Here is a 22,820-nt window from a genome sequence, read left to right on the forward strand (position 1 = left end):
AAATTAAAACTAGTGTGCCAGCCATGCCCATTCTTTGAGAAGTCCAATCTGGCTACAGTGACATGCATTGATTACATCCCGTTTGTATTACCGAAACACACTTTACATGGGGTCGTATTTGGAAACTGTTCAGAAACCTAAGAAGGTTCAAAAGGCTGTGGACAGGCTATTGACTGGGGCTGGTTAAGTGAAACCTCCTGAAACAACTTCACTGGCTGTCAAGTTTGTTTCTAGGCAAAATTCAAAATACCATCTTTGCTCTTTAAACCCTATATACAGTAGCTTGGGTCCATGCACAAGCTTTAGGTTCTGTAGAAATGGTTTTCACTTGATCCCACCATCTTCACATGAACATTTGGAGAGACACGAGAGAAGCTCTTCCACATGGTTGTTCCCAGGTTATGGAACATCCTTCCACAGGAAGTCTGGTTGGCTCCCTTCCTGCTATTTTTCCACTGGCAGGTGAAGACTTTTTTATTCAGTTAGGCCTTTGAATTATAACTCATATAGTAGTAGTTTTATTTTTATCTGTTATTGTAACTATGTTTTCAACATGTTTTAAGTTGTTTTAATCATGGTTTTTAATATATTTATTTAATTCTTATTTAACTTTCGTAAAATGAGGTTTTTAAAATCTTGTTTTGAACATTTGGATGCTTTGGGAGAAAGGCAGCACAAAGAAAAAACCCCAACAAATAAAATTTCCGACCGTTGTGTTTCTCACACTATGCTTTTCCATTACCGTATATTAAAAAAAATCCCTTAGAAGAGGCACCTAGTTAGTGGAATTAGACTGTTGAATCCCTGTCTGCCTTCAGGTTGTATAAGATGTTATGAGTCTGGCAGAACAATCTGATGAAGTATGTACAGTATGTCATTTTGATGCAGCAAGGTACCCAAACCTTTGGCACTTACTTGATAAACAGCTACAATGAGGTAACACCACTCAGAAAAAAGTAATTCCTTCACACAGCAATATGATAATTCAGGTAGATCAAGTAATTTCCCCAAGTGATTTCCTACTTGATTCTGCTAACATTATTTGCCTGATGAAGGGGCCTGGAAGTCTTTAGGTTTGGCTAGACCTTTTCTTTTATGAGAAATCTTTGCAGAACTCCCCTAGAGTTCAGGATTTAGAAAATGCAGAATAATAAATAGATAAATGAAAGCTTCTTCTTGCCACTAAATAACAACATCTAGAAATACTATTAATCTAATACTATTTTCAGTAAAGAAAATTGGTTTTACATTTATGGATATTGGCAACCTCAGAAAAAAATAGTACTGCAAAATAATAGAATCCAATGAACTGAAGAAAATCGTATTTGCAATCCAATGAAGCACAACTAATTTTTGGTGAAATATTTCTTGACTACATTATCAAGAATGCTGGTCCCACTGATTTCATCCCTTCTTCTTTCTCTTGTTCATTTCACCTGAAGTGACACTGTTTAAACTCAAGGCTAAGAATTATTAAGTAGTGCCTGAGATCTCTCATGTTATAATACTGATGGTTAGCTTGCCCACTGCAAGTATAGGCTCACTTAAAATACTACTACTAATTTTCTTCTACCTATCTTTTTTATTTCTTCACCAGAAATAAATCCTACTGTACAAACAACAACGACCAGATGACAAAAATGCAAAAGACAATTCACCTCCAAAATGCTAGGGACCAGCACTATATTGTACCCATTGGTTATAATTATTTCTTCCTTCCATTAAATATTCTTGGGACTGTCAGCTGATGGCTCACTGACCGGCACTGGTTCAGAGACCATCACTTTGAGTAGCACTGGTTTATCTATATTACATTAAAATATCATAGCCAGGAACCAATTGTGCATACCCAAATGTGGGAAAGAAATAAATCCACCAGCAGATCCAGGAAGAATTGATTCCTCTTCTGGTGAACACCTTGGATGTGGCTTCAAGAAGACATTCCCCTTTGCTCCTTCTGCTGTGTGAGCTTTCCACACCCTCCAGATCAGATATTGATGGTGCTGGAGCAAGAAAGGGAAAGGGCTTCCTCCTGGATCCATTGCTACCAGCAGATGCAAATAAGTGGATCCTGGCCTAAGGGTTCAATCTAAAAAGCAGTGAAGCACCTGCAATTTTCTGTGAAATCATTCTTGACCACACTGTTAAGAACTTTGGCCCTACTGATTTCATGCCTTGGGCATGGATAATTGGTTTTAGATTACACTCTGAATGTAAACCATGTGGTATTAGAAAAGAAAATGTATGTAAAAGTACCAAGAATACATCCTGCTGTATAATGAGTTTGTGACCAAGTTACTAAGATAAGGCCTGTTTAACTGCCTCACTGATTTTAAAAGTAATAAATCATACTAACTTTTAGAGCCGGAGTACAACTCATGAAAAATGAGATTCTGCAAAAGTAAATGCAAAAACCCCTGAGGCAGAATAAGGCTTTTTGAAGAAGTAGAGTATATAAGAGTTATTTTTCCATATAAGTGATACTGAATCCAAAACTAAATACTGGCTTTGTGAGCCTACTGCAGAACATACAGCCCAGACATAAAATATTAAAAGCATTTACTTAAACATCAGATTTCCACATAAATTTCTTTCACAGAGAACTCTTTAAATTATTCCCATAGTTAAAAATATAAGAGCAATTATTATACATAACTAGCTTGTTATATGAGCAACAACAACCACTGTCTCAGAGCTAACATGGTGCAGGTATTATTTCCATTTACCTCCATTACTTTTTAACTGTTTGAATGCTACCCAATTTCAGTTTGCATCACAGAACTTTCCATTCCTCTCTGTCTCCTTGCTGACTTAACTGCCTCATATGATCTGGATGGTTCCAATGCTCCAGGGTGCACCAGGGTCTATAAAAGGTAGGGGAAGGAACTGTGCAAAGAAGTAGGGACAGGAATTGTCCCTCTTCCCATTCTACCAATGAAACTCCATTCACATTTCTCAACCAATTGAGTAATGATGACCCATGCAAAGGAACTGAGAATCTCTATTAAAGTCTCCATGTATGTTATAAAGATTCAAGATATGTGCACAGTAGGAGAAACTTCTGCTGTATACTCCTGTTAGAAGGATGAGAACAAGGATAATCCCTCCCATGTGACTGTGGCTGTTGAAGCTAGCAGCCCAAATCATTTGTTTGGTAATAAGCCATGAGAAGGGCCTAACTATCCTAAAGACACCAAATCCTGTCTGATCTTGGAAGCTAAGCAGGTTTAGCTCTGGTTTGGACTTGGATGGGAGACCGCCAATAAATACTAGGTGATGTAGGTTCTATTTCAGAAGAAGGTGCTAATAAAACCACCTCTGAGTAGTCTCTGTCTAAGATAACCCTGTGAAATTCATGGGGTCATCATAAGTTGACAGGTGACTTGACACACACACACACACACGAGTCAGCAGCATAGTGATATGATGTGTTACAGGTTCCTTTACCCTCCCCACTTCCTGCAATGAAGATTACATACATTGAGAGCTACAAACATAGTAAATTGCATTGTTTGGATGGACTAAGTTGAAACTACAGAGTTTTAAGCAAATAACTGAGCTGCCACTGAAGCAGTCAAAATAAGCCGTGGTTCAATAATCATGTTGGGCTATCTGAAAAGAATACAAGAAACCTTGGGGAGAAACAGGTAGTATGATTTTCTACAGGATTGCCCAGGCAACATATATTGAGATAGTTAGCCCTGATGTCATACCAATGACTGCTCAAGCTAGCATGCTTGGGCCAGGTCTTAGTAAAAAGTTCATCAGACAGGTGAAGCTGGGAGGAAAGATGCAACACAAGCTCTGGTTGACTTCATCATGGTCACCCAATAAATCAAAACTCTCAGGCATAGAGGGCTTCAAGTGGACCTTCTCCCTAAGCAGTCTCTACACCTGCCTTCTTTTTAGAGTGGGCAAGTGCAGGGAATAACTGGCTCTGCCGCTGGCCAGACTGCTCTGATTGGGAATGTCAAGACTAAAACTAAAAATCTGTAGTGGCAGAATCTGCTGGAAAACTCCACAAAATGTATCACCACTGAGAAGGTCTAGTGTTTTATTTTTTCATAGCTTTGGATGATAGGACAGACATGGCAGCACCCACTGAACTAAGAGCTGTCTCCAGCAGAGATCTTTTGCCAGGGCATGCAGAGAGGCAAGGAGAAGAGTCTCCTTTCATTTACCTCATGTATTTAAAGATCACAGTGCTTTAACACTTCAGGAATTCAGTTGGCTAAATGCTTAATGTGTGTGTCACACTTTGTTGAAAAGTGTCAGATGTGCTGAATACTTTTTTTAACACTTGTAACAGTTGCAGTACAGTATTCTGAAACTGCAGCTGATTACAACATAATCCAATAATATGGTTGCGTGCATGCATTAGAAAAAGTTAAGAAGGTTTTTTTCAATTCAAAAAGGATTATTTTTAAAGAAATAGTTAAGATATTCTTTGTGCATAAACTGCATGAAATATAGAACCAATATTTCCCCCCTCTAACTGGTCATTAAGCATCTGAAGCAAGGTAAGAAAGCAATGAGTCCTAAGTATGTAATGCAGTTGGACTCAAACATATAGGTCTGAATCATACTAGATTAATGCACTACACTCTTACAGTACTGCTATTTCATGGCTGCCTCTTGTTGCATTCTGGAATTTGCAGTTTAAGGAGGGGATTAAGATTATTCAGCCAGAGAGCCCTTAGGTCTCATTGAACTACAAACCTCACAATGCAAAGGGAGAGAGACAGAGAAGTAAAAGTGAAATAGCAACACTATAATACTGTAGTGTGGTAATGTGGCTACACTTGATCTTAGCCACAAGGCCGAGGAGCTAACTAGAGTATATTCATTCAGCCAATGGGAACCTGGTCAGTGGGTCTACTCTAACTGGGACTAACAACTGGTAGCTAGGCTATATGTTTATTTTATTTTGGTGAGCCCATTTATTGTCATTTCATTACTTTTCAGGGCAATATACTTCTCAACTTTAGGGATGAGTCCTTCTCCAATGATATATGCAAACAACACTGAAATTGATAATATAAAGCTGATTAAATTCTTCAGTGAATTATTTGATGAGAATAAAAGGAATCAGTTTACTAAAAGTATACCAGAAAACCCCTTATAAAGACAATGGAAACAGAATAACAAAATTGTCAATAGGACTCAAACACTATACAACTATTACTGGATTCAATAATGGAGTGATTTCTTATAAATGTGAGTTCTGAAAGTATATGAGTGAGTGCCCAGGAGGCCAAAATAATCTTTAATAATAATTAATTAATAATTTGTTTTATTTATATACCGCTATTCCAAAGATCATAGCGGTGAACAGCAAGTAAGCTAATTAGCAAGTAAGCTAATTTGCCCCCAACAATCTGGGTACTCATTTTAGCGACCTTGGAAGGATGCAAGCCTGAGTCGAGCTTGGGCCCTTTTGCTGGTCTTGAACTCGCAACCTTGTGGTTTCGAGTGAATGGCTGCAGTACAGGCATTTAACCACTGCGCCACCAGGGCTCCTGGTTTATGAGTATTAGAGGCTAATGTCTTCACTGTCTTAAATGTCTCAGTATCCAGTTATCTAGATAAATATTCTGAACAACATGCATATTATAAATCAGGGGCATCATAATGTAGGAAGTGTGGTCCGCACCAGCCAACACTTGAAAGAGGGGTGTGACACCATTACTCCCCAAACATCTGCCATCTGGCAGAAACAGACTGTTGCAATCACCTGTGTTGCTTTAAATGCTGAAAAAGCGTGAGTGGGACAAGGCTCAGTGGGAAGAGAAAGGATAGGACTCTGTGTTTTTTTTAAAAATTAAGTTTATATTTTTAAATTTAAAAAATAATTTAAAATTGTTTATTCTTTCAAAATTTCATTTAAAAACACCACATCTAACCCAATTTTCACTTTAACCACATGAAACTACGTGCAAGTAAAAAAATTTAAGCTGTGCATATGATATTATAATTTAATGATATAATTTTAATTTTGCTAGTTGTTCATGACACAACTATTGCCATTACATTCAGTGACATATGGGAATTACACATTCATTTGGGTCTAGATAAAATATGCTTCTGAGTGTCTCATTTCAACTATTTCAAACAAAAACTTATTGCACAGAGAAACACATTTTGCCTGGCTATATGCCATTTACTTCCTATCTATTAAAATTTTACCTGTGACAAGTTCTCTTACTTCTGCATCAATTGATTTTCTTAGCAATCGTAAAAGTGCAGGTATCCCACCAACGTTTTTCATTGCTATTTTATTTTCATCTGTAGATTTTCCATACACCAGGTTCCGTAATGCACCACAAGCATTCTTTTGAACTTCAAGAACTCTATGATCCAATAGGTCAACCAGATGTTTGATTCCTCCTAATCTACATACCTAGAAAAATATATTGAACACCAAATGCAATTAACAACTGAGCTTCACAAAAACAGTGAAATGTTTTGAAGAAAGTTTTCTCACAGATTCACCTTCTCAAAGATCCACCTGAAATCATGATGATAAGGATTCAGATGTCAGGCAAAGACCTCTGTCTTTTGACTTTTTATTTATACCTTTACTGTTTACATTTTATTCTGACTCTTAACATTTTTTACTATTTCAGTATAATATACTATTTCATTCGTTTTTTATTTGTATGATTTTTTTTGGTTTTTAACACAAAATTTCCTAGAGCCTGAGTGGGCAAAGTGTGGCCCCTGGACTGCATATGGTCCCTTGAGTTGCTCTGGAGTCCTTACGGTCAATTCTTTTTCTTTTCATGCTTGGGTGATCCAAGCATGGAAGGGGTCCAGATGAGACCTGCAGAGGTCTTTCTCTCCCCTATCATGCCTGGATTGGTTGATCCAAGCATGGCAGGGGTCAGGAGGGGACCCACGGGAGTCTTTCTCCCCCCCCCCTCCGCCATGCTTGGATTGGGTGATCCAAGCATGGTAGGGGTCCGGAGGGGACTTGTGTGGGCCTTCTCATGGGGGTAGAGGTTATTTGCAATTTTTTCATATTTGCAGGGGTCCTTTGTCCCTAAACCCCACAAATATGGTGGGACAACTGTATATATTTTCCGATGGTCTTAGGCAACCCCTGTGAAAGGGTCATTTGACCGCCAAAGGGGCCGCGACCGACAGGTTGAGAACTGCTGCCCTAGAGGGTAGCTGGGGATAATTAAAAAAAATAATTCCAGCATTGGGTGGGTATGCAGCCCTCAAAAGATCTCTGGGGGCTAGTTTGGCCACCTAGACTTCCACAACTGCCTGCTCCTGGCCTAGAATAAGTGTCCATTGGACAAAAAACATTTTGAAGCCAGTTTGGCAGCAGTGACTGGAAACAGTCATGGGGAGCATCAGCCATGGGGAGAGTTGAAGAGCTGCATCTGTCCTATGTGCCGTGTTTGTCCATGTGTGTCTTGTATAATGCCTAAAGCAGCCCACAAAAAACAAGCAAAGCGAGTTATAGTGATCCATTAATTTAAAAAATATAAATAGAAAAACTCAAAGAGGACAGGGAAAACATAAATAATTGAGCAGCAACAGATCTCAGCTACCCAAATTGATTATTACCCTAAACAACAAGTTAGAGAAGGTAGAAAGATGTAATAAAGTCCACACCAAAATTAAAATGTTTTGTTCTTTAGGTGGGCATTTAATGTGGATAATTAATTTTTTGTCCTCAGGCATCTCTCTGTGGAAGGAATTCCACAAACTGGACACTACACCGGAGTGAAGACTTGCATTCCTCAATCTTCACAATAACATGTGTTTTGATTCTTTAAATAAGTATTATAATGCATATATAGCAGAGTGTCTTCTGAGTTTCTCCTTTTGATACGCATGGCATTACTATCAATTAATATGAATATTCACTGTGATGAGCTAAAAAGGGGGGTCTTTCAAGCCATGCAAAAGTTTACACAGAAGGAAATATTGGCCAATGTTTAGAAATAATTATAAGGGCATTAAAAATCAAAGTAATATTTTGGTGGATAGCATCATGTTTGGGAGAGGGCATTCTCTCTATTACTGCTGAACTAAAGAAAAAGAAAAAAGAAAGAAAGAAAGCAAGCTCCTCTTCATCCATCATTTTAAATAAAGAATTCCTTCTTTGTAATATGAACTAGCCAACGAAACATTTCTGACTATTTCAGTATAGAAGTATATAACCCTTGACAATTTGAGACATTTTCCCCCACACATGAGGTTCATACTGTGGAACTGCTCTTATCTCAAGAGAATACCTCAGTGGCCAATGAACTGTATCCCTGGTATGATAGAAATATGCTAAGTGCTACCTGACTCAATGAGGGAGAAAAAACAAAAAAGAAGTCTTAACAGTGGTTTTCTTTTAGGGGTTGCAAATCTGAAAAAAGTCATACAGCTGATGCAGGAATGCTTTAAAAAGCATGTGTGCATAAATCTTTTAAATATATATATAAAGAATACTGACAGCAAGGTGTCCTCTAATACAGGAAGAAACATTGTTAAAAAATTCAAGCAGTAAAGTACCATTTAGCATTTGCTGCCAACTGTATGTTTTTCTAAAAGGCTCGTAAATATTCAATAAGCTCTTTTTTGTTAATTGCTTTTAGACATAAAAATGGGTTACCAAGAATCTGCAAAGAGCAGAAAATCTTGATTATTCTTTTTTTTTATTTTAAAAAAACCATTAGATTGGTTACATATCAGAAGACTTATTTAGAAGTCATATTAAAGTCAGTGGGGTGCACAAGATTGTTATTCTAAACATGTAAAAAGGAAATGGTCAGGAAAAAGAGGTTTGTAGATTACAGAAAGTTTTTTTAATACTGTCATAGTAAAGCTTATTTATATTAATGTATTTGCCCTTTATGTCTGAAAAATGTTTATAGTCACTTTTATAATTACTGATTTGATATGCAACCTGTTATTCACATGTAGCCCCAAGTCCTTTTTAGTAGCTCACTAACACCCTTATGTTTCTCTATCCATCTATGTATCTATCTCTCTGTCTATCTATCTAAAACTGACACTGTGGTTTGGTGTTGAAAATCTGAAGTAAACTGCTAGATGTACTATGGACAGTAAGGGGGGGGGGAGGTACTAAATGCAGTATAGCCAATGAGACAGTTATTATTATAGTGATTGCTACAATTAGTTCCTTTTAGTACAATATTATAGTCAAGATAGTAAAGTCCAATTAAAAATTTAACCAAATATGAGGAAGATTTTATTAATTAGAAATAAGGGGGATTTTAATAAATTTAATAATATCTAATTAAAATTAATTTAAAATATTAATTTCAGCTAATATTTAATCTATCTCATATGTATGTAGCTAATTTTAGGCATTTTTAACTTTAAAAAAAACACCCTTTAGCTCTCATCAGCAAAGAATACAGTCACTGATCACTTGGCCAACTTGTTCTAACAGATATGAAATATTCTTCAGTGAGGATTTTTCCAGAAGAATAATTTTGTATCATACCTCAGTTTTTACTTTGTTATCTCCAAAACACAGATGCTGTAGGTAGGCTGCAGCATTAGCTTGAACTGATGGGAACTGATGTTGAAGCATGTGAATGACCTCTGGCAATTCTGGATCCCGCCATGCAAACTCCCTTCAGTAGATAAATAAAATTCAAAGCCAAGTGTGAGTGCTTTCTTTCTTTAATGTATTAGTCACCTATTACCAACATCCCAAAACTACAGCAAATTTCTGTTTATATAAAATGTTTACCCCACAAAGGGTTAACCCAGCTTAGGCACTGACAACATGTTACATATCTTTGCAACTAAAATTAAATGAACTAAAGCAAATACTACCTTAGAGAAAAACAAAACTGGAAGCACTAGGAACCACTTTAGAGCAATTTAGCATGGGAATTATGTGCACTTCATTAATATAGCAAATATGCTTGCCTGGGATCTTTCTGGATGCTGTCTATTGAAGGAGATCTGGTTGTGCCATCATCAGCAGGGGCTGCATGTTGCATCCTGTTGTAACTGGACTCAGAAAGTCGATAATGAAGTGACCTGTAGGGTTCTGCGTAGGTAGCTGTTGTATTCAGAGCATAATTATTTCTTTGGTATGTAAGCGTGCTACGCTGACTGGATGATCTTTGTAAATTTCCAACACCTAACACATAAAATCAATATTAAGTAATGCTCACCATCTGTGTGTACACATATTAACACACAGACGCAAGCAGAAAGACTCATTAGTAGTTATTGCTATGCGCCTTCAGATCAATTCTGACTTATGACAACCCCATCATAGGAAATTCTTGGCAAGATTTATTTCAAGGAGGATTGCCATTGCCTTCCTCTTAGGCCAAGAAATGATTGAAGAGGGATTTGAACTCTGACTTTCCAGGGTCCAAGTCCAATGTTCAAACTGCTATACCATATTGGCTCTTCTTGAGATCTGACTTTAATTCTTCCTTGTTGGAGCTCAGAAGAAAGACAAACTCATGGAAGCATTGCAAAATTACCCTAACTGGTATGGGGACCTATTGTTAAATGAACATGCAATTCTAATTCCAATTGTTAAGCAAGTTCATAAAAGGAAACTTTCCAACCTCTTGTACCATCAAAAATATATCTGAAAAGCCAAGGGATCCTCCTAAATAATGTGATATGCAGCACATCACAAGTTATTCATCTGGGCCTTTCAGCTGTCCAGAGAATAGGTTTAAGTGGCGGGAGGGAGAGGACAGGAAATGTTCTTATCATGAACCTTTTAAAGTTAACTGATTTTAGGATTCAAATAATTGTGTTAGCTTTTTATCAAACGCGATACATCTTAATTTAAATGCTAATGGAATTTTAAAATTCTATTTCAATACATTATAACCCAATCTGTGTTTCCACCACAGTTACAACAGAGGCCACATCTGCACTGCAGAAATAAGGCAGTTTGCCTTATTTCTGTCATAGGACAATGCTATGGATAGGACAATGCATAGGACAATGCTATGGTGCTCATTGTGGCACCAAAGCTCTCTGACAGAGACGGCTAATTATCTCACAAAACTACAAATCCCAGAATTTCATAGCATTGAGCCATGGCAGTTAAAGTGGTGTCAAATTGATTAGTTCCACAGTGCAGATGCAAATACAGCCAGTGATAAGCATAGGGTTGAATTCAAACTTAAGTCATACTTAGGGTAGAAACCACTGAAATATATGAATCTATGGCACTGTACAGACTGCCATAAAGTGGTGTATTCGTGCCGATACTAAGGTTAGGGAGAGCACACTATTTGCATGCTCCCTAACCCTAGTACAGGACTGCGCCGGCATCATGGTGGCCTCCCATCTACACAGGGGGCTGCCATGATGCCAGCGCCACTGCTGAGCGCCCAAATGTGATGTACAGGGAGTGGCGTCATAACGGTGCTACTTCCTGGTTGCGACGATACAAGCTTCGTTCCTGCGCGGCAACCAGACAGCCGCGAGAACAAAGGCATGGGAGAAAGGGGCCGGGCAGCCCCTTCCTCCCATGGCTGCACCTGTTGGGGTGTCCTGGGGCATGAAGCCCCAAGGACACCCTTTTTTTCAAGACCACGGAGAAGCGGCATTTTGCCGCTTCCCATGGTCCCGAAAAGTGCTGGATTGGGCCTCTGGGCTGCCGGTGAGGAGCAGTAAGTATGCACCTAATTGCTATATGTAACTCAATGTGTTCAACAGAACTATTTCATGAATGGCACCAACTAACAGTATATACATAAAGCAGTTTGCTAAACGCATTTAAATAATATTTAAAACTAGACTAAACTTTCAACAGATACTGATTAAATAACTAAACTGAGATGTTATTTTAGCTGTCAAAACCAAAGTTTTCAAACCTTACTAATTCTCTAATTATTCATGAAAAAGGCAGAGTCTGTCAATACATGGTCTTGCAAAGTCCATGAGTTGCAACTATTGGTTTCTATATCAATTAGTACAATTCAATTTTAGAAGTAATTATAAGAAGATTAATGGTCATATGTAATAATGTAAAACAAAAACGTTTGTTGTTCCAAACTCTTATACCTGTGTTCTCAGTCAGAGTCTTTCACTTTAGAGGAGCAAAAAAACAAAATAATTTATATCCCACCTTTCTCCCAGCATGGGAACCAAGCACAGGATCCAAAGTAACACATGGCATACAATCGGCCTTGCTCAAGATTGCTATTTCTTAAATTTAATTAATAAAGAGCACACCTTTCTCCTATTATGGCAGCCAGGACACTCACAACAAAGACTAAAATTTAGTACAGCCCCCCCACACAAATCATTATAATCAAGAGACCATATAATCATGAAACAGGCTATCTTAATAAAAATAGCATTAAATTAAAGCAGTTTAAATGCATGTAAAACATAACCAAGAGAATAAACATACAGAACCCCCACTGAAAGATCCTTCTGCAAGAATCAGTTAATAACCAAATGCCTGTCTACATAAAATGCTTCAAATTTAAAATGTAAAAAATGTATAAATAGAATGGTTATACTAGTTAAATACACAGGAGAACCATCTAGCATCTTGTTGCTGATGTCAGGAGGTAGCACAGCTGGCATACTGCCAGTCTCCATACCAACCAGATGCATTGGACTATACCCTCAATTATTTCCAGCCACCATGGGCAATGATCATCATTTGAAGAAAACAAAGTTGGGGAAATTATATTCAACACCTTGATGCTGCATTCTTCTGCCATTAATATTTCCCCCCATTTATATGCTGTTATCAGGTATTTAAGTACTATTCTCCCATTGGGCCATGGGATACTTTCCTGTACATTTGTCATTGATTTTAAGTTAAGGTCTGAACATTCTAGGATAACAGAGAGATGTATTAGTTTCATGCCTACCTGATCCAGTTCGATATAATGCTGTTTGGGATCCTTGGTGTACATCAGCTGTTCCATGACTTGGACTGTGGTACACAGGACTGTAATAGGTTCTGCCTTCATATATGGGGGTGATGTGGAGATCAGGAGATACAGTTGAACGCAGCTCTTGTCCAAGCTGACTGTGTTGACTGGCATATGAACTCCTCAAGCCTAGAAAGAAAAGTGAAAAGTGAGCAGGTTGTAGTCATGCTGAATGCAAGAAAATAATTAGTTTTGTATTATAAAGTTCCAACTGTACAGACACAACCGTGCTTCTCAGTCATATGGGTATCACCACTTGTGATCATGCTCTAAATTTACAGTAAGGTAAAATGAATCTGTATATTAATGTGCATTTTAGAATAGATTTATTGAGATATAGGGTCTGAAGCACCTATTTGAGCAGGAGCATGCCAAATGTGTAAATAATTGCTTAGATACCTTTGTAAAATAGAGGGTACAAATCAAGCTTTCACTGCTATAAATGGCTGCAAGCATTATTCTAAATTATTAAATTACACTATTATGGTTTGAATCTGACCTTTGTCTTCCAAGAAGGAAATGTCTCCTTCTACATCAAGCACTCATTCAGTGGAGCATTTCTGCTAGGAAAATATGGGTGTTGATCAATGCCCTCCTCTTTTTGAGGCCTCCTATGGCACACCCCAGCCACTTGATGGTTAAGGAACATTCCTGAACAAAATAGGTCGTATACTTTTTCTGTTGATAGAAGCACCCTACCAGCATACCCCCACTCAGGATGTGGCTGTACAGGAAGGAACTGATCAAAGTTAGATAACTCTTTATATGGTTCTTTATATACAATTATATACAATTATTTATATAATTCTTTATATCAACATTTTTAATTAAATTAATTTCAGGAGTTTTTTAAATTAAAAACTCAGGATTTACAACAGTTCCTTTTCACACAGAGCACTCAAGTTGACTTTCTGAGGTTAGTTAACATCATTCAACCACATGTTAAAAGACAGTACAATTTTCGATTAAAATAGTATCTGTAATGGGCCAAACCATATATACATTTTACTTCTCATGCAGTCTACAACATTTAGGAATCCCATATTATCACTGTAGAGACTTTGTTTGTGACAGTAGTGATTGAGGATGTGTGGAACAGAAATCCACTGTGGGATGCCCTCTGCTTTCTAATTCAGTCAGGGAGAGAGGACAAATCCCATGTTCACTAGCAAGAAATGGATCTTTTAACCATGCTCAGATATATAATCTGCAGTTAAGGGATACTTCCCTTGTCCCTAATAAGCACTCCCGTTTTCAGTCCCCACCCCCAGTGTTTTTGTGCTTGAAAAAGGGAGAATGTGCTTGTGTCTTATCGATTGTCTCCTGCTTCTTTTTATCAGCTCTTCTAACGTGTCTGAATAGTCTCATCTTGGTGTCTTGCTTAGCAGACAAAAAAAGGTCACAAAAGGAGTACAAATTGAGACATATCAATTAATTTATAACTATTCATCATGCAAGTATGGATCTTCAGAATACTTTGAATGATGTGGCAAACTCATATTTTCTGACTTTTCCATACTTTGTATTAAAGTTCAGGATGGAAGATGTGTGGTGCCCTTTTGCAATAAATTCACTAGATGCCTACTAACAGCTGTTTTTAAACAGAACATTCATGTTTCCTATTCACTTTCTCCAGATGACACAATTACTTATTTTTATCTTTCAGATATCATAGTTTATTCTTTGTCTAAATTTAAAAAATCTAGTTTAATCCTCTCCTTCTAGAGTATCTTGTCTTTAACCTTAAACGATTTTGTTTTTCCCCCCTCTCTCTTTTATCACTTTTACAGTTTCTTTGTTAAAAGGTAGCAGCACAAACTGCACTTTGTTCAAAGTGACAAAGCATTGGGTATTTCAAAGTCTTTGCGCCACAGTTTGTTATGTGTCTTTTTTCCCTCTCTCTCTGTCTCTCACTGTCCCATGTTTAGCAAATGATCCCTTTCCTGGACACAAGAGAAAAGTGCTGGTTTTAATCCATAAGATCCCAAATGACCTGGAAACAAGGCAGTCAAAAGACCACTTGTTCCCATATGAACTTGAGTGGAGGATGGGAATTTCATTGGAAGTCCTTCTCTGTGTATAGCTGCAGAGCTTACAGGGATGGCTATTAGAAGAGGACTCTTCCTCTAATTGTCATTTGCTGAAACCCCTCCTTGCAAACAATTCCAGTTGTACAGAAATCTTGGTATTATTATCGATTGGCTTTGTTATTTATGTTCTGGGCCAGATGGAACAATATTTCAACTATTGCTTTTAGGCATTTGTTCTTTCAGCCAACATGTGTTACTTTGGCTGTTATATGATTTATATTTTTATGATCTGGTCTTCCTTAAGTCATCCTACATGTAAATCCCTTTCACATACCATACAAAACTTTTCTCTGATATTGTTATTCAGCATCAGAAAGAAGTGTACTTGTGCAAGTGTTTAAAGATTATAGTAGCAATCACCGAGATTCTTGAAAAGGTAAATATCTGTGTACAGATGATTTCACTTATTTGCATTTTGACGGGCTTGTAAATCTAAAATGTTTATGCCTCTAACAGAAATAAACTGGAAGGATTAAGTGCTATACAGTCTGCCCTTCCTTTACGCGAGGGATCCGTTCCAGACTCCCCCATGTAAAGGGAATTCCACCTATGCTCAAGCCCCATTTAAATGAATGGGGCTCGTGCATGTGGTGGTGTGGTGGCGCACATGCGCCACAGGCACACACCCCATTATTCCTTATGGGAAGCGCCGCCCCTTCTCCCAGTGCGGCTTTCAGCGTATGCTGAAAACTGCGTAAATTGCGCCTGCATATAACACGGGTGCACTGTACTGAAGAGAACTGATGAAAAAAACATACCTATGTCAAAGTTTGCATCCTTCCTAAGCTTAACAAGTTGGGTAAACTGTCTACGAACATTCAGATAGCAATGTTGCAGAATTCCAAAATTGTAAGTGTACTTCTAGGTCTATTTTGAAAAATATCCTATCCCTGTGAACTCAGGATTAAAGGTACTCTGCAATACCTCTTACTGCTTTGTCATTGAGTTTTGCATCTACATCTTAGCTTACAAATACCTCAAAACTGTGAATTATAGGTGAGAATACTTTGAGCTACTGAGCAATACAGAAAGCAAGTTTTCTGTTTCAAAAAGTCATTCTGAAATGCACTACCTTAGCAGAAGTGAGGACTTCCATTTACTTTCATAGAAGTAGTGGAAGCTCCCTTTGTTTCCTTCTCACTTTTTAAAATATTATATCTAACTAGGGAGAATTCATCCAGGGCATGAAAACTTGATAGCTACGCAGAGCTTTTTTGCTAATTACTGTATTTAGTGATTCATAGGCTGTGTTCGTAATGTAAGTAATCTGAATGGCTCAAGTACCACACAGAGGAAATGTGAGGCTCCTAATACGCAGTGTTGTATGAACAGTATAGTAGCTTAATATATTTTAAGCCCATTACTTGTTGTTTCTAATTTAAGGACATGTTTGACAGTGATAATGTAAGGACATGTTTGATGCAGTGGTGCTCTTTCTCTAAGTTGGGCAATATTTCTAGTATTCATTGGTATATTAAAGTAGCACAGGCTTGCTAGTACTTCTTTGATTAGGGTACAAATAAAGCATTACTGAGAAACATGTCTATCATTCTTCCTTTTGAAAATGATTTCCAAATGCATATAAACAATCTTAAATTACCACCCAACTTTGAGAAGAGCAGTGCCATGAATATCCCTGTCTTGCATTAAAAACAAAAATAGACAACTGGCTTAAAATATATTAAATCACCTATACTGTTTATATACAATGTATAATATTGTAATTTAGGAATTTTAGTTGGGGTGGGACACCTCTCCCCCAATGCTTTTATGAGCCTCAGATTTTTATTTCTTATACAAAAATTACACCTCTTGAGCTAACACTTTGAAATCTTACTATTCACAATTCACTGGATGAGATCTACAAAAGTGGCAAATTTCAAAATAATCAGATAAAATTGTCACAGGTGCAGCAAATTATGGTACTGAAAAATGACACACATTCCTTTTAAATTCTAATTTTAGCATGGCATGTTTTATATTTCTTTCATATTTTAGTAAAAACTACTGATGTATTTTAGTCAGACTTTTTGAATAGCAGTTTAAAAGTTATCAATGCTTTTCCTGCGCAATTAAAGCATATGGCAGCAAGAGCTGTCAAAATTATTTCACACCTGCTGAGTTTCATTCAGAAGCTAGAACACAGCCAGCACCCCAGTATTTTTACAGATTTTACACTGCAGAGGAAATCCAGTGGATTATATTTGCAATACCCTTCCTTTTTAGTTATAGAATGTGGCCTCAGACAGTTTGACTACACATTGCCATATGGACTGGGATCTTATCAAGGGGTGATAGGAAACCATGGAGCCCTGGTGGCGCAGTGGTTAAATGCCTGTACTGCAGCCATTCACTCAAAACCACAAAGTTGCGAGTTCAAGACCAGAAAAAGGGCCCAAGCTTGACTCAGGCTTGCATCCTTCCGAGGTCACTAAAGTGAGTACCCAGACTGTTGGGGGCAAATTAGCTTACTTGCTGTTCACCGCTATGATCTTTGGAATAGCGGTATATAAATAAAACAAATTATTATTATTATCACACACACACACACACACACAGAGGGGCGCTTGGAGCATGTCTAGTTTTGTCCCTAAGGAATTGATATACGGAATTTTATTTCTGTTTGACTATATTCAGGGGGTACTGAGAGTCCGAGAAAGGATCGAGACTCCAGGGACAGTGAATAAATAAAAGTGCGTACTAGCTATGCTGCCTTATATTAGATCCAAACTATTCAAAAGGTTGTCTGTAAGAAACATGATCCTTATGATCTGTATGACATGAGCCTTTTGATCTTTAGGGGAGTGTTTTCCCTCAGTCACACCACCCTCACAGACCTGTTTCCTAAAGACATAGGAAAGGTCCTTCTCTGGTTGCTCTCAGTTTGTGGAACTCCCTTCCAGGGAAAGCCAAGACTGGTCCTCTCTCTGCTCTCTTTTCACTCATGGGCAACAGCCCTTCAGCTTTTGACTGGTGGTGGCACAACCTTTTAATGGGATGTGTAATATTTTTACCTTTACTATGCTTGAATGTATTTTCAAGTGCTTTAAATGGATTGTCTGTCGTTGCTGTTGCTGTTTTTGAAACCATTGTATTATAAATTGTTGTAGCTATATATTGTTTTAATTCATACTGTAAGCCACTTTGTCCCATAGTGGAAGAAAGGATGGCTATAAATTACATAATAAACACACACTAGCTACACAGAAGGCTGCAGAGACAGGAATTATAGGCAAATGTCTTCACACAGCACTCATGAACAGTTTGAGTCAGAGAGGGACAGGATGAAATCTACAGCTGCATTCCAGCCCCAGGCTGTATAGCCCCAATTAGGCCCTAATCTCTCACTCCTGTTGGATAACTTAATTATTATACTTCATCTCCTCCTAATTGTCTTATGACAATAGAGTTAAAACTCTATACTGTAGTTCCTGCTATCTGCTTAGTCCCTTCCCCTTCTTTATTAAATGCCATCAAATGGTTTTCAATACTTTCATTTTTTTAATTCAGTGTTTTAAATTTTATAGTAGATTTTTAGTGTGTAGACAATTATATATATACACACACACACACACACACACACACACAATACTACACAAAGCTTTTAGAAACAACTAAGAAAGCAAGCTATTTTTTCAAGCCTAACCAAATACATTAGGGACTGGATACCTTCCAGACAACTTAGAATTAACTAGTAGATTAATTAACTTATTTTTTTCTAGCAATTTTTCTAGCTTTCTAGATTCTCCAATAAAGGCTGAAGTTGAAAATACACTTTATTTAATTAGATTGTTAGATTTCATTAGTATGGGTGCCTCTCCCTCTGTGGCATTCAGGGGTCTGAAATGCTTCAGCCAGGCTGCTAACCAGGTCTGGTTATAGGGAACTCCTGGGTTACAACAGTTTCATAGCCACTGGTCTGTTTCTGGACAGAATTCAAAGCACTGCTCCTGACCACAAAAGCCCTTGAAAGCTTGCGTTCATGCTATCTGTTATAATAGCCTACCAGAATTTTAAGATCTGCAGGGGAGGGTTTTCACTGAGTGCCACCAACATCACAGCTGTGTTTAGTGAGAACATGGGGGACATTTCTCAGTGGATGTTCCCAGATTCTGAAACTCCCTCCCATGGCAAGTTTGGTTGGCTCCTTCTCTGTTCTTTTTATGCCTAAAGGAAAATACCTTTAACCAGGCCTCTGTCTCCTAACTCATGTAGAAGAAGGATTTGGTGGTGTTCTATGTTTTTATCTTCTCTGTTGTTGCTGTTGTGTGCCTTCAAATTCCTTCTGACTTATGGCAACCCTAAGGGGAACTTTTCTGGTGCTGAGTGTCTGTGACTCAGCCAAGGTCACCCACTGGGTTTCAATAGCTGACCAATGAACTGAATCCTGATCCTCTATAAATCCTATGGTCTAACAATAATAATTTAATCAAGGAGCTACTTAACAATAACTAAATTCAGTCATTAGTGTTTATGCCATTGTATTCTTTTTCTAATTTCTAACTCAATTAATTATTTACTCAATTAATTTCCAAGTGCGGAGTTTCAAAATCTGGCTTTATATTACTGGAAGAACTCTTTTTACAGGGGGTACAGCCACATAATTTTCAGAGATCCTCCACTGCCCCACAGATTGCTCCATTTAGCAGGGCCCTTTTGAACAGCATTTTCAGGGACCTGGAGTGATTGTCATGTGGAAGAGGCAAGCAAACCCACTTCAGGCAGTACACCTGCATATGCTTGAATCTGGACCTAATTCCAGCATTTATTTTTCTGTAGCAATACTTTTATGAACAATTGTTTGAATTAAAAAAGATAACCCACTACACAAGAACATAATACACATATATTGTACATAAATTTTACAGTTGAATAACTGTCCCTATGTACAGATCAATAGTCTGTGTACAGATGTAAGCAAAATGTCCATGTGTTAAATGTAACAGCCAAGCACTCTATTACCTCTTATTTAAGCAGAAAATACCAAGTGATGTTTTGCAGTGTTCTGATAGTGCTGATGAAAAGAGAACAGGGGGAAAAAAGGTGTGATGGAATCTTGTGCAGGATGTGATAGAATTCTGCATTTCTGAACAGAGGACACATTTATTTCAGTTGCATGCATCACTTTGAAGGTTTTTTTTGTGGGATTCCCCCCACCCCCAAATAACAGTGCAATGATAAATTTTCTTTTCAAGGACCCAGGAAATTCAATTACTGAACATCCAACTGACTTATGAGTCATATAAGGTCTACAAAGCCAGAACACAGGAAGCTCAGGCTGTGCCCAGTGATCACAAATGATGCTTCATTGTAATTTTCCCTCTTTGTGCCACCATGTTTCCCTTTTCCCCCCCAGAATGGGAGAATAGAGTGATCCGAAAAGCAAAGTTGCCCCATTCTGCTGTCTGATTGCTGACTATTATGATAGGTCGCAATCTAATCATCAGTTGGTCATGCTGAAATCCCCAGAATCAACAGAATGGTGAACACATCCACATTCCCCATCCTGCAATCAGCATGTGCTCAAATACCAAGATGTTGCTCTTGCACATTTTGGCTTCATCAATCATTTGAACCAAGCAGATTCATTTGTGCATGTGCACATGTACTGTCCCCCCATTAACAGTGAATTCAATCCCTCGAATGAATGGATGCCAGCTAAACAGATTAATACGCCTTCACAGTGCAGCATCTCATTCTTCTTGGTGAGAGATGGAACAATTCCATTCCTAAAATATCTACTCATCTGTGCTACTGTTTCTTAAATGGGTCCAGAAAAAAAGAAGCAACAAATGAAGCAGGGAGCTCATAACCTGTTCTCAGTCAAGTTAACCCATTGGCCTTCATTGATAGCTTTTATCTTATGAAAAACATCCCACATTAAAACCAGGCAAAAAACCCCCTCTGTAGTGTGTGCTATTATGAGAGCAGACAGCGAGGAGAGAAAATCATTACACACAGACTAAATTTCCCTAAATGTACAATTCTGGGTTATGTCTGGTTTTCATTTCATTTCATTTATCAGTGCTGAAGATCATATTTTTCTAAATTCAAATTTACTATTGCGTTTTACTCCAAATATGAGACGAAAAAGTAATTAATTACAGTTAGACATTTTAAAAAAAAACGAATCAATTGTTTTATATATTTATATAACTCATGACCCCTTTTGAATGTGGAATTAATCATATTAAATATTCTTGTTGCATAAAAGTATATTTCTTCTTAGTCTAAGCATAGCATAGGTAGAGGAAAGAGTAAACTTGGGGTTCAAGAGTAAGCTCTTTGCCTTGCATCATCCCTCCCTCCCTCCCTCCGCATTTGTACACAGGTCCTACATGGAATCTTCAAACATGGTGCTGTGCCTGGAATGGAGGGGACATGCCCACAATCACTTAAATAGACCTCATAAAATATAATGTATCAGTGTGTTTATGGTATACTATGGATTTTAGTTCCCCAGATTTCCCAAAGATATACAGCCAGTACTGCAAAAGTGCCATCCTTTGGTCCTATTTGCAAGTATATCTCCCTTCTTAATACACCTAACAGTGGTGTAGGTTTGTGCTGTCCTTCCTGACTCCAAGCCAATATGCAGTACATAGTAAGAGACTACAGTATAGGACCTACAGTCAATCCCATCCAAGATAGTATTTGTGTTTTATGTGATAAATCTGAATTATGTAAAGAACCAAGACTATTATAATAGCACGTTGAAAATTTAATAAGGTAAGTGTGAAATATGATCATTTTTACTTTCTTCTGACATACAGGAGAGTGCTTATGGTTTCATGGCCAGGTGCTAATTTAGATTTATTGAAAAACACAACTGCTATTGACTATATGCACTGTGTGCGTACCTGCCTTCAAGTTGTCTGCTGACTTATGATGATCTCATTAATTTCAGATGGTTTTCTTAGGCAAGGAATATTAATAAAATATGAGTTGGAAGGGACCACAGTCCAACTTCGTGCCATGCAGGAACTCACAATCAAAGCATACCTGACAGATGGCCATCCAGCCTCTGTTTAAAGACCTCCAAAGGAGGAGACTCCAACACTCTCCCAGGCAGTGTGTTCCATTGTCAAACAGCTCTTACTGTCAGGAAGTTCCTCCTAATGTACTCAGAGGTGGTTTTGCTTGCTCCTTCCTCTGAAATAGGAGCCTACAGAACTTGGTCTCCATTGGCAGTTTCACATCCCAAGTAACCAGGGCAGGCTCTGCTTAGCTTCTAAAATCAGATGAGATCTGATGCCTTTAGGGATTTTAGGCCATGATGCACCAGATCAGTGGTTCCCAAATTGGTCCTCCAGGTGTTTTTGGACTTCAACTCCCAGATTCTTGGCTTCTGGTCAAGGTGATTGAGGCTTCTGGAAGCAGAAATCCAAAACACCTGGAGGACTGAGGTTTGGGAATCACTGTACTAGATACTAGTCACAGTTCCTACAAGTGGTGAAATATTATGTGCTTCTATACTATGGTAAACCACATTTGGACAAAATTTTAAGATACATTCAGAAAAAGAAATTACTCTTTTGCCAGAGTATAAAGGAACAGTACTAATAAGAAAATTATGACATACTGTATATACTCGTCTATAAGTTGAAAAATTTAAGCCCAAAAATGGGCTCCAAAATCCTAGGTAGACGTATATATGGGTCTACATGGTAATACTTCTCCGTGGCCTTGGAAAAGCTGTGGAGAAGGGAGGGAGGAGAGAAATCGGAGGTCTGTGTCCCCCTTTTTGCAAGCCGTCAGCCTTGGGGAAAGTTGTGGGGAAAGGAGGGAAATCAGAGATCTGTGTCCCCCTTTT

The 22,820-nt window shown here is 38.0% G+C and overlaps 1 protein-coding gene across 1 annotated transcript in view; it reads right to left on the reverse strand.

The window, feature by feature from the left end:
* Nucleotides 1-22,820, reverse strand: part of PKP4 (plakophilin 4) — a 154,895-nt gene that overhangs the window by 35,547 nt on the left and 96,528 nt on the right. Inside the window, exons 10-13 of the mRNA XM_042458480.1 lie at nucleotides 12,855-13,046; nucleotides 9,913-10,129; nucleotides 9,479-9,611; nucleotides 6,187-6,400 (exon numbers count right to left, since the gene is read on the reverse strand). Of these exons, the coding sequence (XP_042314414.1) occupies nucleotides 6,187-6,400; nucleotides 9,479-9,611; nucleotides 9,913-10,129; nucleotides 12,855-13,046 (756 nt within the window). The remainder of the gene's footprint in view (nucleotides 1-6,186; nucleotides 6,401-9,478; nucleotides 9,612-9,912; nucleotides 10,130-12,854; nucleotides 13,047-22,820) is intronic.

The sequence above is a fragment of the Sceloporus undulatus genome, chromosome 1, assembly GCF_019175285.1.
Source record: "Sceloporus undulatus isolate JIND9_A2432 ecotype Alabama chromosome 1, SceUnd_v1.1, whole genome shotgun sequence".
In the NCBI taxonomy this organism is placed as follows: Eukaryota; Metazoa; Chordata; class Lepidosauria; order Squamata; family Phrynosomatidae; genus Sceloporus; species Sceloporus undulatus.